The sequence below is a fragment of the Heptranchias perlo genome, chromosome 20 (assembly GCF_035084215.1).
Source record: "Heptranchias perlo isolate sHepPer1 chromosome 20, sHepPer1.hap1, whole genome shotgun sequence".
NCBI lineage: Eukaryota > Metazoa > Chordata > Chondrichthyes > Hexanchiformes > Hexanchidae > Heptranchias > Heptranchias perlo.
Genome location: NC_090344.1, coordinates 49423952 through 49440162, shown reverse-complemented (window position 1 = coordinate 49440162; position 16211 = coordinate 49423952). Strand labels below are relative to the sequence as shown.

Below are 16211 nucleotides of genomic sequence, written 5' to 3'. Positions count from 1 at the left end.
CAGCTTTACGCTGTTTATAATTTTTATAAACTGTACTTCCTTCTCCAATTTCAAAACATCTTTGCATTTGCATTCCAGTTCTCTTACGACCCCTCACTACCACCGAGTTATGCACATATTCCTTTCTTCATCCCCTCCACCCTGTCAAGAAGCTAATCTGACCGCAGGCCTCCACCCCTTCCATTTTTGAGCTGGTTATGAGGGGGTGAATGAGGCACCTTGGGGTAACTTGTGCACCCTGTGCTTTGTGGTGTGTGTATCCTCTGTACCCTCCCTCCTCACTGCTGTTTGATTACTTACTGGAGAAGAGGCACTCAATGACGTCACTGGGTATAAAACGGGAAGATAAATAATACGCACACGCAAGGCAGCAGGGCTAAGGAGGGGAAACTGTTAGCAAGGCCCCCTCTTGGATCACTACTCAGCAACTCCTGCTGGAAAGTGTGCAAATGTTGTCTCTAAGTCAGGAGGACAGGACTAGGCATGACATTGACGACCCCATGGTCAAATAGCTCAGCGATACTCACTTCCAGGCTCTGGGGTGAAAAATGGCCATTTCTGGGCAGACTGCAGCACCTGGGGAATTGTAACCCAATAAGGCAATTGCCTTCAGGAGAGGAGAATATTGGGAGCGGTTATTGAATCAAACCTGATACTAACTGCTTTTATATTTTCTTGACAGTAAATGTGGCTCGTACCCTCCTGAAAGCTGCCTCTTCAGTTTAATTGGCAATGTGGGTGCTTTTATGGGTAAGTCATCTGCTTGTTCACTAGTGGGAGTCGCTACTGGACTGTAGGTTTACTGGACAATAGGGTTAATCCTTTATTACTGCCATTCTGAATCAATTAGTCCTGTCACTTTTGATCACCTTGTTTCAGTGGAAAATCAATTTTTCTGCGGAGGCTGAGCCAACGCAGCACTGCTGTGGTTAGAAGTGGGGCTGTTGCTAAGGTGCCTTGGTGCCATGGTACTTTTGAATGCTGGCAAATAGTTTCACCATAGAACTGGATACATTGTCATGCATTGTGCCCCAATCCTAGACCGAATGCCAATGGTAGCAGCTCCAATGCCACTTAATCTGAAATGGAATAAGTTCCACAGACCAGCTTTGGGACTTTTCCTAGTCTGTATGCCTCAGTACCACATCACATGGTGCACTGAGTAATTGGAGCGAGGGGGAGGAAAACTACCTTGAATGGCTAAATTGGTAAATATACCACTGAGTGTATACTTGTCACACAGATTAGGAAGGTCTCTGGTTTGAACCCTGTCTGTGCTATGTAGAATTATAGCACAGAAACAGACCATTTGGCCCAACTGGTCTATGCCAGTGTTTATACTTCACATTGCTGCAGGAGTTCCTCAAGGCAGTGTCCTAGGCCCAACCATCTTCAGCTGCTTCATCAATGACCTTCCCTCCATCATAAGGTCAGAATGGGGATGTTCGCAGATGATTGCACAGTGTTCAGTTCCATTCTCAACCCCTCAGATAATGAAGCAGTCCGAGCCCGCATGCAGCAAGACCTGGACAACATCCAGGCTTGGGCTCATAAGTGGCAAGTAACATTCGTGCCAGACAAGTGCCAGGCAATGACCATCTCCAACAAGAGAGAGTCTAACCACCTCCCTTTGACATTCAACGGCATTACCATCCCCCGAATCTCCCACCATCAACATCCTGGGGGTCACCATTGACCAGAAACTTAACTGGACCAGCCATATAAATACTGTGGCTACAAGAGCAGGTCAGAGGCTGGGTATTCTGCAGTGAGTGACTCACCTCCTGACTCCCCAAAGCCTTTCCACCATCTACAAAGCACAAGTCAGGAGTGTGATGGAATCCTCTCCACTTGCCTGGATGGGTGCAGCTCCAACAACACTCAAAGCTCGACACCATCCAGGACAAAGCAGCCCGCTTGATTGGCACCCCATCTACCACCCTAAACATTCACTCCCTTCACCACCGGCGCACAGTGGCTGCAATGTGTACCATCCACAGTCTCCAACTACTCAAATTACCTCTTCTCACCCTGCCTCCATATCCCCTTCTCCCTCATGTATGCATCAAGCCTTCCCTTAAATGTGTCACAAACACTCCAATGAGGCAGCAAGTTCACCATTCGCTGTGTAAAGACATTCCTCCTTTTCTTTTAGGTGATTTATTAGTGGCTATTTTATATTTATGCCCCCTTGTTCTGGACTCGCCCACAAGTGGGCACAGCGTTGAGTTACATGATGTCAGGCAGGGTCATGTTGAGGGTGTTATCCAGGGAGCCCTCCTGGAAAGTGTGTGTGCTTGCGCAGTCCCCCAACCACTCCGATTTGAAATTTACATTCTCATTTTTATATCCCTCCGTATATCTAGAACCTTCTCCAGCCAAAATCTACTCCCGTGCTCTCCATTCCTCTGACATTGGTCTCCTTGCATTCCCCTGTCCCTTTGTCCCACCACTGAAGGTCGTGCCTTCAGCCACCCAGGCCCTGTGCTCTGGAATTCCCTCCCTAAATCCCTCCACCTCTCCACCACCCTCTCCTCCTTTAAGACCCTCCTTAAAACCCATCCCTTTCACCAAGCTTTTGGTGACCCCTCAATCGTTCCTCTTTGGCTTGCCGTACATTTTTGTCTGATTACACCTCTGTGGAGAAACTTGGGAGGCTTTTCCCTGTTAAAGGCGCTATATAAATGCAAGTTGTTGTCAGTGTTGGGGTCAGACAGCTGCAAAGCTTGCCTCATGGCTGACATTCATTATCCATTCTCACTGGACCATAACGCGACCTCAGCATGTGTCTCCAGTCATCAGCAGAGGAGCGAGAAAATGTAGAAGGGAATGCCTGTGCTCATGTTGGCAGCATCAGTTATCAAAGAAATGCAAGGGCATCATGCTGAATTCTTTTTTTGTTCTTTCATCATCATCAACAACAACAACAACAACTTGCTTTTATATAGCGCCTTTAATGTAGTAAAATGTTCCAAGACACCGAGCCACTTAGAGATATTAGGACAGCTGACTGTATTTCCTGCCCATCATTTTGTTTTTTCTTTTATTTTAAAATTGAATGTTTGGCTCTAAATTAAGAAGTGTTGTTGGGACTAGGATGCAGGGAGCATTACTCTGGATCTATTCATACTGTACCTTCCCCGGGAATATTTGATGGGATAGCGCAGTGGGAGCTTTACTCTGTATCTAGTCTGAGCTGTACCTGACCTGGGTGTGTGTGGGATAGTGCAGTGGGAGCTTTAATCTGTATCTAATCCGTGCTGTACCTGCCCTGGGTGTGTTTGGGATAGTGTAGAGGAAGCTTTACTCTGTATCTAACCCATGCTGTACCTGACCTGGAGTTGGAAGTGCTTGATAGGGTGGCTTGCTACGCATCATAGAGGTTATATATCCAGTGCTGTATCTGAACCTGGAGGGCTTGTTGATGACAGTTGATGCCAAAAATATTTCATTTCCCTGCATAATGTGCCTTGTCTTGATTAATGCAAAAATTCACCCCCCAAAAAAATAATCCCAAGCCAATGAGCTGTTTCTGTCCAAGGATAGGAACTGTCCTAACAGCTGCCTGTGTCCAGTGATGGGAACTGTCCTAACTGCTGCCCCTGTCCAGTGATGGGAGCTGCCCGAACTGCAGTCTCTGTCCACAAGAAAATAAGGAATAGGAGCAGGAGTAGGCCATACAGCCCTTCGAGCCTGCTCCACCATTCGATAAGATCATGGCTGACCTTTGGCCTCAACTCCACTTCCCCGCCCGATCCCCATATCCCTTGATTCCCCTGGAGTCCAAAAATCTATCGATCTCAGTCTTGAATATACTCAATGACTAAGCATCCACAGCCCTCTGGGGTAGAGAATTCCAAAGATTCACAACCCTTTGAGTGAAGAAATTCCTCCTAATCTCAGTCCTAAATGGCCGACCTCTTATCCTGAGACTATGCCCCCGAGTTCTAGACTCTCCAGCCAGGGGAAACATCCTCAAAGGACAACCCACTCATCCCAGGAATCAATCTGGTACACCTTCGGTGCACCGCCTCCAAGGCAAGTACATCCTTCCTTAGATAAGGAGACCAAAACTGTACACAGTACTCCAGGTGTGGTCTCACCAAAGCCTTGTACAATTGTAGCAAGACCTCCTTACTCTTGTACTCCAGCCCCCTTGCAATAAAGGCTAACATGCCATTTACCTTCCAATTTGCTTGCCGTACCTGCACGCTAGCTTTCTGTGTTTCGTTTACAAGGACACCCAAATCTCTCAACACCAACATTTAATAGTTTCTCACCATTTAAAAAATATTCTGTTTTTCGATTCTTCCTACCAAAGCAAATAACCTCACATTTCCCCACATTATACTCCATCTGTCACCTTCTTGCCCACTCACCTAACCTGTCTACATCCTTTTGCATACTCTTTGTGTCCTCCTCACAGCTAACTTTTCCACCGAGCTTTGTATCATCAGCAAACCTGAATACATGACACTCGGGTCCCTTCATCTAAGTCATTAATATAGATTGTAAATAGCTGAGGCCCAAGCACTGATCCTTGTGGCACACCACTAATTACAGCCTGCCAACCTGCAAATGACCCATTTATCCCTCCTCTGTTTTCTGTCCATTTAACCAATCCTCGATTCATGCTAATATATTACCCCCAACCTCATGAGCCCTTATCTTGCGTAACAACCTTTTATATGCACCTTATCGAATGCCTTTTGAAAATCCAAATATATTCTGTCACTGGTTCCCCTTTATCTACCCTGCTAGTTACAGCCTCAAAAAACGCTAATAATTTCCCTTTCATAAAACCATGTCGACTCTGCCTAATCATATTATGATTTTCTAAGTGCCCTGTAACCACTTCCTTAATAATGGATTCCAGCATTTTCCCGACGACTGATGTCAGGCGAACTGGCCTGTGGTTCCCTGTTTTCTCTCTCCCTCTTTTTGAATAGCGGGGTAACATTTGCTACCTTCCAATCTGTTAGGACCATTCTCGAATCTCGGGAATTTTGGAAGATCACAACCACTGCATCCATTATCTCTGCAGCCACCTCTTTTAGAACCCTGGGATGTAGGCCATCAGATCCAGGGAATTTGTCGGTTTTTAGTCCCATTAATTTCTCTGGTACTTTTTCTTTACTGATATTAATTACTTTAAGTTCCTCACTCTCATTAGCCCCCTGGTTCCCCACTATAACTGGTATGCTTTCTGTGTCATCTACTGTGAAACAGATACAAAATATTTGTTTAACGTCTTTGCCATTTCTTTCTTCCCCAGTGATGGGAACTGTCCTAACTAATGGCTGGCTGTGTTTCTTGTGTCTATCCAGTGGTTGTGATCTGTGTTCTACGCTACGGTCAGATTTTGGAGAGGTGCCGGCCCACATGGATCAACACTGGAGCCCTGATCACCGGCTGCATTAATGCAGTCGGTCTGGTCGTGGTTGGAAATTTCCAGGTAAGGCTCTGTTCCATTTTCCCTTTTGCAGACAGTAACAAGAATGTTTTCAATGACTGTTTGTTCTGGACCCTTTGCTACAAGCCAAGAGGATTAATTTTCTCAGCACTCCTTCAACGAGCCTGTGACTGAATGTACCACCCAGTAGAGCACGAAGGCACATTGACCACAAGATCTTGCATTCAATCACTGGTCTTTGCTGAGTTGGCTGATCTGTTGTCACAGTTTGTCACTTCACCCCTGAGTTAGAGAGAGTAACAATGATCCAGGGTTCCCACTCCTGATTGCTATTCAGTATCCTTACTGGCAAGTGCATGTGTGGCACTGGGTAATGACCAAATCAGGCTCAATTGTGATGGCCTCAACGGTAGAATGACACCGCCACCCCGCCCCCCGCCCAGCCCCCGACACTCACTGTCTTAGCTCATACATGGAGAATGATCACTTGGGTGAGATACCAAAGGGTCACCATTGTCTGAAGAATGGTATCGGTAATTTCCTGCAAGTCAAATAACTTGCCACAAACGCTCTGTCCAAAGGTTCTCACATGAAGAATGGCCACTTTATTGAGGTGTTGGGAAGGGGGAAAATGGGGAGAAGGGAAATGAATGTACATGTTACATATTTGTTAAAGGTCATTATTATCCAACATGGCAATCAGAGCTTTCAGACTTGATTACTGACCAATGTGTCCTCCAGGAAAGTGCATGTCTATGGATTTTACATACGTGTCCATTCATAGGAACAGGAGTAGGCCATTCAGCCCCTCGTGCCTGCTCCGCCATCTGATAAGATCATGGCTGATCTGTGATCTAACTCCATATATCTGCCTTTGGCCCATATCCCTTAATACCTTTGGTTGCCAAAAAGCTATCTATCTCAGATTTAAATTTAGCAATTGAGCTAGTATCAATTGCTGTTTGCGGAAGAGAGTTCCAAACTTCCACCACCCTTTGTGTGTAGAAATGTTTTCTAATCTCACTCCTGAAAGGTCTGGCTCTAATTTTGAGACTGTGCCCCCTACTCCTAAAATCCCCAACCAGCGGAAATAGTTTCTCTCGATCCACCCTATCTGTTCCCCTGAATATCTTATAAACTTCGATCAGATCACCCCTTAACCTTCTAAACTCTAGAGAATACAACCCCAATTTGTGTAATCTCTCCTCGTAACTTAACCCTTGAAGTCCGGGTATCATTCTAGTAAACCGACACTGCACTCCCTCCAAGGCCAATATGTCCTTCCGAAGGTGCGGTACCCAGAACTGCTCACAGTACTCCAGGTGTGGTCTAACCAGGGTTTTGTATAGCTGCAGCATAACTTCTGCCCCCTTGTGCTCCAGTCCTCTAGATATAAAGGCCAACATTCCATTAGCCTTCTTGATTATTTTCTGCACCTGTTCATGACACTTCAATGATCCATGTACCTGAACCCCAAAGTCCCTTTGGACATCCACTGTTTTTAACTTTTTACCATTTAGAAAGTACCCTGTTCTATCCTTTTTTGATCCAAAGTGGATGACCTCACATTTGTCTACATTGAATTCCATTTGCCACAGTTTTGCCCATTCACCTAACCTATCAATATCGCTTTGCAATTTTATGTTTTCATCTCCACTGCTTACAATGCCACCAATCTTTGTGTCATCGGCAAACTTAGATATGAGACTTTCTATGCCTTCATCTAAGTCGTTAATAAATATTGTGAATAATTGAGGCCCCAAGACAGATCCCTGCGGGACTCCACTCGTCACATCCTGCCAATGTGAATACTTACCCATTATCCCGACTCTCTGTCGCCTTTCGCTCAGCCAACTTCCTAACCAAGTCCGTACTTTTCCCTCGATTCCATGGGCTTCTATCTTAGCTAACAGTCTCTTATGTGGGACCTTATCAAATGCCTTCTGGCAGTCCATATAAATAACATCCATTGACATTCCCCTGTCCACTACTTTAGTCACCTCTTCAAAAAATTCAGTCAGGTTTGTCAGGCACGACCTACCTTTCACAAATCCATGCTGGCTCTCTCTAATTAACTGAAAATTCTCGTTGTTCAGTCACCCTATCTTTAATTATAGACTCCAGCAATTTCCCCACAACAGATGTTTGGCTAACTGGTCTATAATTCCCCGGTTTCCCTCTCTCTCCTTTCTTAAAAAGCAGAGTGACATGTGCAATTTTCCAATCCAGAGGGACGGTTCCTGAATCTAGAGAACTTTGAAAGATTATAGTTAGGGCATCTGCAATGTGCTCACCTACTTCCTTTAAAACCCTGGGATGGAAACCATCTGGTCCTGGGGATTTGTCACTCTTTCGTGCTATTATTTTCTTCATTACTGTTGCTTTACTTATGTTAATTTTATCGAGTCCCTGTCCCCGATTCAATATTAGTTTTCTTGGGATTTCCGGCATGCTATCCTCTTTTTCTACTGTAAATACTGACGCAAAGTAATTGTTCAACATGTCCGCCATTTCTCCATTGTCAATGACAATATCCTCACTTTCAGTTTTTAAGGGGCCAACACTGCTACTGACCACCCTCTTTTTTTTCTACTAGAACTATAAAAGTTCTTTGTATTGGTTTTGATATCCCTTGCGAGTTTCTTTTCATTCTCTCTTTTTGTAGCTCTTACTATCTGTTTTGTGACCATCTGTTGATCTTTGTATCTTTCCCATTCGCCAGGATCTGTGCCATTTTTTGCCTTTTAGTTTGCCCTTTCCTTATGTCTTATACTGTCCCTTACCTCTTTAGTTGTCCATGGTGTTTTTTTATGGCAAGTAGAGTTCTTGCCCCTCAGGGGTATAAACGGGTTCTGTATCTCGTTAAATGTTTCTTTAAACATTTGCCCCTGATCATCAGTCGTTTTACCCATTAACAGATTTGCCCAGTTTACTGTGGACAGTCTCTGTCTCATCCCATTGAAGTCGGCCTTGCCCAAGTCTAGAATCTTAGCAGCTGATTCTTCATGTGTGGGCCGAGATAGTTAGTGTGAATTGACAGGACAGGAGAGGAAAGAGAATCTGTTCCATACCTGATCTGTCCTTACTTGACACGTACACTTTCCAGCAGAGGTCAGTTAAAGTAGTCCGCTTCAGAGTGTGAGCGTGAAGTTTAACACATGCTTTTGATTGTGTGACACCAGTATTGCTATATAGAATACAAATTGTGCTGCAGTTTCTATGTAGACACCTTTGGGTTGTTACTGAGGAGAAAGAAAATTCAAACACTTAAGCTTCCTTCCATCTATGTTTTTAACCTTGGCCCAAAACCCAAACTTGGAGGATATGGACACCGTGCCTGGTATGGAAGTGCTCCAACCACTTTTATATGTCAAACTAACCCAGCAGGCTGGCAGATGGCCAACGTGGTTGGGTGAGAGCAGGTGTGGCTATGTTTACAACCCTGCACTTCCCAAATATTATTCAATTAAATTCCTTTCCTGGCTTCGCAGTTACATAAACTGCACATCTGCCTTCTATATAATTAGAGGAAAGACATCCTTGCAATTAGCTGTTGTGGTTTTTACTGGACACGCTTGTCAGCAAAGCACTGTTGAGTTTTTTTTTTGAGCCCATCAAAATCTGTTCGTGCAAAGGAATGGTGCACTTTCCATTTCAGGTACCCAGTGACAGCACCAAACACTCCAAGGTTAGATACAGCTCCCTCAACACTCTCCCATCAAATACGCCCAAGTTAGGTACAACATGAGTTAGATACAGAGTACAGCTCTCTCTCTACACTGTCCTCACAAACAATCCCAGGGCAGGTACAGCACGGGTTAGATACAGAGTAAAGCTCCCTTCACCTTATACCAACAATGTGCCTCAAACCAAATCCTAAGAACAGCCCCCCCCCGCCCCCCCCACTGCACCAGTGTGACATTTATCATTTCTCAGACGAGGTGTGTAGTGTGCAGTAGAACAGCTGTGTACAGAAGAAAGTAGACAACGGGAATACAGTTGTCCTCCTAGTTGAGGCCAATTTGGTTCTGAACCATACAGACGAGGAAAGTCCCAGGTGTGATCCCGAGTTAGGCTGTTAGTTGATTTCAGCTGGGATGTTGCTTCAATTGATCTCAGCATCCCTGAATTAGGGAGGGGACAAATCAGCTGAGGTTCCTGCACCTGATTGCTATCCAGTAACACCTGCGAAAAAGTGTGCAGATGTGGATTTTGGGAGGGGAGAAGGTCGGGGTCAGCTGTGATGTCTCCTGCTAATTGTTGCTATCTTGGCTTGCATATGAATAATGGCTGTTTGAGTGAGGTACTAGAGGGCATCAGTGCCTGTGGAAACTACCTGAGCCACAGTCGGGACCTGCAGCAGAGGAGGGGAAGGGAGTCTTATTATTTTCTTTCCCTAATTTTCAATCCTTCTGAAGGTGCTGACTCCTTGCTGAGATATGGGTTCCACAGGCACTGGGTGTCCTCTGATAGCTGCCCCAAGTGGCCATTCTTCAAATACGTAATACAATGCATAATATAATATAATTCTTGTATGTTCTGGGACTCAAAAACTCATGCTTATGTTCTACAAATGCCCTACAAATTCACTCTTTAATGGATAAGGCCATATTTGCAACTCTGTTATAAAACCAGTGTGTTTGGCTCCCAACGGCCTTGCACTAAGATCTGTTCCTGTTTCTCCAGGTTGATCATGCTAAAAGCCTGCATTACATCGGCGCTGGAGTGGCCTTTCCTGCAGGCATGGTCTTCGTCTGCCTACAGTGTATCCTGACGTACAAAGTCGCAATATCGCTTCTGGATCACTGGATAGGTCACATCAGGGTCATCCTTACCATACTGGCCTTAATCTCTCTTGTTCTCAGTATCCTTCCATCCAGTGCTCTGCCCAAACATGCACCAGAGGCGCAGTTTTATCTGGGAAACCAGGAATGTGGCATCTGGGGACTAATTTTTGAGTGAGGTGCTGCAGTCAATGCTGCTGGTGAGTACGTTGTTTAGGATGTCCCCTCTTCAGTAACAAGAATGTCACATGAAGTATATGTTGGCTGTTTGGGAACACAACAATTGAATGAGTTTAGATGTAATACTGGAAACGTGGCATTTTAATGACTGGGGTACTGTGCAGAGGGGTGGAACAATGAGGGCCATCCCTGCAGATGTGTAACTGGACAAAAAAAGACCAGGACTTTCCAGTTTGACTCTTTGTGCTAGTATCAGCTGGGACAGTGGTTGGAGCACTTCAATTATCTTCAACATTTCTGAGTCAGGAAAAGGAAAAATTCAGCTCCTGATTACTGTCCAATGTGTCCTGCTGGAAAGTGCACGTACATGGATGGGATCAAGCTCGGCTGTAATGGCTCCATGGTCAAATACCCTGCCAACACACACTATCTAGGTTCACACGTGAAGACATGGGTGAGATACTGGAGGGCCGTCGGCCTCCGTATAAGTGTAGGCCAGTGTGAGTCAGCAACATGAGGAGAGGTGACAATTTGGGGGGAAATTGAGAGCTTCCCTCTACATTTTATATTTCCTCTCTTTCCCACAATCAAACCTTGAATAGGCACAGTAGCCCGCTGTTCCACCCAGACATGGCATTTTTGGACCATCTCCCCGGTGTCCTCAACCAACATCACTGAAACAGATTATCTGGTCATTTATCACGTTGCTGTTTGTGGGATCTTGCTGTGCACAAATTAGCTGTTGTGTTTTCTACATTACAACGGTGACTACACTTCAAAAGTACTTCATTGGCTGTAAAGTGCTTTGGGACATCCTGAGGTCATGAAAGGCGCTATATAGATCCACGTTCTTCTTCATCAGACTGTTCGCAACCTTGGCGTCCTATTTGACCCTGAGATGAGCTTCCGATCACATATCCACTCCATCACCAAGACCGCCTACTTCCACCTCCGTAACATCGCCCGTCTCAGCCCCTGCCTCAGCTCATCTGCTGCTGAAACCTTCATCCATGCCTTTGGTACCTCTAGACTGGGCTATTCCAATGCTCTCCTGGCCGGCCTCCCATCTTCCACTCTCCGTAAACTTGAGCTCATCCAAAACTCTGGTGCCCGTATCCTAACTCGCACCAAATCCCGTTCACCCATCACCCTTGTGCTCGCTGACCGACATTGGCACCCGGTCCGAGAACACCTCGATTTTAAAATGTTCAAATTGTTTTCAGATCCCTCCATGGCCTCGCCCCTCCCTATCCCTGCAACCTCCTCCAGCCTTACAAACCTCCAAGATCTCTGCGCTCCTCCAACTCTGGCCTCTTGCAAATCCCCGATTTGAATCGCTCCACCATGCTTTCAGCTGCCGAGGCCCAAAGCTCTGAAATTCCCTCCCTAAACCTCTCCATCTCTCTAACTTTCTCTCCTCCTTTAAGACACTCCTTAAAACCTACCTCTTTGACCAAGCTTTTGGTCACCTGTCCTGGTATCTCCTTATGTGGCTCAGTGTCAAATTTTGTTTGACAATCGCTCCTTGGGATGTTTTACTACATTAAAGGCGCTGTGTAGATGCAACTTGTTGTTCATCTGCAATATGAGCAAGGGCTTTGAGTCCAGGTCACTGCCCACTCTATTAATTCGACAACCTGAAGCACAAAAGCCATCACTCCTTGTAGGGTTATAGAGACAGGAGAATGAGTCCTAAAAGGGAGCTTTGTTTTAAGTTCCAATTCTACTATATGTTGCATTTTCATCAAAATCCATCTGTATGTTTCCAAGTTGGCACTGTTGGGATTTGGACTCATTTGGCCCACAGTTTGCCATGAGGTGAGTTCCCTGTTACCTGTGTGCAATTGTGGGGTTTCTCCAAGCAGAGACAGGAAAGCAGGGAGAGGGAAACCCCACACAACCCACTCCGGATGACGCTTGCGTATCATTTATTGGGCAGCTGGAGATCAGTGTTAGCTGGGGGTCCTGGCAGTGATTGCTGACCCACCGTCTCTCCTGGGGAATCCTGCATGGGGCAGGCTGGAGGAAACTAACGCATAGCGAAAATAACTTCAAAATGTAAGAATATTGCCCTCCTTTTCTGGAGACTCTTGCTGAGGTATGGTTTCATGACGAGCAGAAGCCTTCCCATACCTCAGTCAAGTGATCATTCGTTACGTGTGAGCCCAGACAGTGAGTGACAGTAGGCTGCCCAATTGTGAGGGGTGCTGCAGCCAAGCCCACTCCTGCGGATGTGCGCACGCGCACACTTTCTTAGCAGGGATCATGGAATAACGGGAATCCCTGGCTGATTGATTGTTTAGGCCAGTTGTAATAGCCCCTGCACCACCCCTCCCCCCATATATCAATCAATTCTTCTGCATTATCACGAATCGAACCTGGGAATTTCTGGTCTCTATTGGCTTTGTGCTATAAGTGGATGGTGCTTTTACCCAGTCAGCGATTAGTGTTTAGGTGAATGAGTGCTCTCTCATGGACTGTGATGTTGTCGGAACACAACGTACTATTGACTCCCAGAATGGAATCACAGTGAATGGTGCTCTCAGTGCGACTCGTGCTAAACTAAAGCAATTCCTTGAATTTCACGAATCACATGGGGAATTCTGGGCTTGATTCCAATCCTGGAATTTAAGCTTCTGCAATTAGAGGAAAGCTCCTGGTCCTAAGGCATTCCTTGTTGCAATATTTTCTTCTGGCCAGCTCCCAAATGTTGTGATGTAATGAGGGTCCCTCTGAAGTATGGTTGTGGCCAGTTTAACTTTTTGCCTTTTATTGATCCCTTTTACCCTCTTGTTTTTTTTTAATCGTTCATGGGATGTGGGCATCACTGGCAAGGCCGGCATTTATTGCCCATCCCTAATTGCCCTTGAGAAGGTGGTGGTGAGCTGCCTTCTTGAACCGCTGCAGTCCGTGTGGTGAAGGTTCTCCCACAGTTTTGTTAGGAAGGGAGTTCCAGGATTTTGACCCAGCGACGATGAAGGAACGGCGATATATTTCCAAGTCTGGATGGTGTGTGACTTGGAGGGGAATGTGCAGGTGGTGGTGTTCCCATGTGCCTGCTGCTCTTGTCCTTCTAGGTGGTAGAGGTCGCGGGTTTGGGAGGTGCTGTCGAAGAAGCCTTGGCGAGTTGCTGCAGTGCATCCCGTGGATGGTACACACTGCAGCCACAGTGCGCCGGTGGTGAAGGGAGTGCATGTTTAGGGTGGTGGATGGGGTGCCAATCAAGCGGGCTGCTTTGTCCTGGATGGTGTCAAGCTTCTTGAGTGTTGTTGGAGCTGCACTCATCCAGGCAAGTGGAGAGTATTCCATCACACTCCTGACTTGTGCCTTGTAGATGGTGGAAAGGCTTTGGGGAGTCAGGAGGTGAGTCACTTGCTGCAGAATACCCAGCCTCTGACCTGCTCTTGTAGCCACAGTATTTATATGGCTGGTCCAGTTAAGTTTCTGGTCAATGGTGACCCCCAGGATGTTGATGGTGGAGGATTCGGCGATGGTAATGCCGTTGAATGTCAAGATGTGGAGATGCCGGTGATGGACTGGGGTGGACAAATGTAAGGAATCTTACAACACCAGGTTATAGTCCAACAAATTTATTTTAAAATCACAAGCTTTCGGAGATTATCCCCTTCGTCAGTGAAAAGGTTCTCAAATCGCATATCTTATACTATGCTGGGACAGCATCACACCAATCAAAAGGTGTCGTTGTTATTCAAACAGGCGAGTCACGGAGAACAGCACGTCCCAGTACACTGGATATACATTGTGTCAATTACACAGACAGGCAGAAAGAAACCCAAAATGGCAGAGAGAGAGAGAGAATATTAAAAAACATAATTTTTTTCCCCCCTTTTTGCTGGTGGGGTTACGTGTAGCGTGACATGAACCCAAGATCCCGGTTGAGGCCGTCCTCATGGGTGCGGAACTTGGCTATCAACTTCTGCTCGACGATTTTGCGTTGTCGTGTGTCTCGAAGGCCGCCTTGGAGAACGCTTACCCGAAGATCGGTGGCTGAATGTCTAATCCAGTCCTGCAGTCCTTCTACAACCTGGAGCCTTCCTTCTCGATGGAGTTAATTTGCTCCCACAGTGCAGAGTGGCTTAGAAAATGCTGTATTTCCAAAGCTTAACGTTCTGAGTTCAACACATGAGCAGGTTACAAAAATATGTATTCGGTGTCAGCATACTCGCCACTGAGTCAGAAGGTTGTGGGTTCAGGTCACACTCCAGCACATAACCTAGGCAATAGTTAATCTGATATCTGGGAGGGAACCCTCCTGTCTGGGAACACTTTAGCAGTCAAGGACATTCAGCCACCGATCTTCGGGTAAGCGCTCTCCAAGGCGGCCTTCGAGACACACGACAACGCAAAATCGTCGAGCAGAAGTTGATAGCCAAGTTCCGCACCCATGAGGACGGCCTCAACCGGGATCTTGGGTTCATGTCACGCTACACGTTACCCCACCAGCAAAAAGGGGGGAAAAAATTATGTTTTTTAATATTCTCTCTCTCTCTCTCTCTCTCTGCCATTTTGGGTTTCTTTCTGCCTGTCTGTGTAATTGACACAATGTATATCCAGTGTACTGGGACATGCTGTTCTCCGTGACTGGCCTGTTTGAATAACAACGACACCTTTTGATGGGTGTGATGCTGTCCCAGCATAGTATAAGATATGCGATTTGAGAACCTTTTCACTCATTCATCTGACGAAGGGGATAATCTCCGAAAGCTTGTGATTTTAAAATAAATTTGTTGGACTATAACCTGGTGTTGTAAGATTCCTTACAGTTGAATGTCAAGGGGAGGTAGTTAGAACCTCGCATGTTGGAGATGGTCATTGCCTGGCACTTGTCTGGCGCGAATTTCACTGCATTAAACATGAACTCATTCTGGATGGGAGTTAATTGGAAGCCAGCCTCTTGCAGAGCTCCATGACGGTCCAAACTATCATTAACACCTCGTTCTCTGGCTGCACTCAAAGGATGCAGGTTGCAAGCCTCCCCACAAAGGTGCATGCTATTCCCCTTTGGCTGATATATTCTCCCCTGGTTGTGTTGTCTCTAAAAGACTGAGCAGTACAGACTGGGACTGTCCCACGTACGATCTCGGGCAGGGCAGCATTAGGGGTGCTACGATTGGCCTCAGTGTCCTGAGCTTGGGAGTGGGATCAGTCAGTGTTCCCCATGATGGTTGCTATCCAGTGACTCCTGTTGGAAAGTGCATGTGTGCACCTCAGGTGAGGACAGGATACAGCTTCTCTGCGATGTTCCCTCCACAGTTGAATTGTCCGCCAACGCTCACTGTCCTGGCTCATGAATAATGGTCACTTTGGCACCCAGCAAGAGTCAGCGCCTTTAAGAGAGATGAGGAGAGAATTGGCAAATAAAACATGAAGCTGAGCAATGGTTTCTGTTCAAACGATCTGGAATGCACTGCCTGAAAGGGCGGTGGAAGCAGATTCAATAGTAACTTTCAAAAGGGAATTGGAAAAAAATTACAGGGCTATGGGGAAAGAGCAGGGGAATGGGACAAATTGGATAGCTCTTTCAAAGAGCCGGCACAGGCACGATGGGCCGAAAGGCCTCCTTCTGGTCTGTACCTATAACGATACTACTGTGATGTACTGCTCCTTGCCTGAGTGGCCATTATGTTGTGCAACAAAATTGTAGCTGCAACTCTGGCTCTCATTTTGAAGCTCCATTGTCAAGAGGAATTTCTAGCTTGTAAGCTATAAATTTTGCTGACCCAGATGTGCCCAAACTATTTTTGCTGAGCCCCCTTCATGTCCCATGCTCGCCCCCCTCTTTCTAAGAAACAGTATTTTTGCATATTCAATGT

At 46.0% G+C, this 16211-nt stretch overlaps 1 protein-coding gene across 5 annotated transcripts in view; it reads left to right on the top strand.

The window, feature by feature from the left end:
- LOC137335841 (transmembrane protein 150A-like) overlaps positions 1–16211 on the top strand; it is a 36386-nt gene that overhangs the window by 6499 nt on the left and 13676 nt on the right. For 3 of the 5 annotated variants that reach the window (XR_010966520.1, XR_010966519.1, XM_068001303.1), the window contains exons 4-6: positions 683–750; positions 5328–5455; positions 10100–10277. Coding sequence is in view for 3 of the 5 variants with exons in the window: in XM_068001303.1 (XP_067857404.1) it covers positions 683–750; positions 5328–5455; positions 10100–10277 (374 nt within the window). In the remaining 2 variants the exon portion in view is untranslated. Of the gene's footprint in view, positions 1–682; positions 751–5327; positions 5456–10099; positions 10398–16211 lie in introns of all 5 variants that reach the window. The other 2 variants (XM_068001305.1, XM_068001304.1) reach the window with 1 other exon arrangement.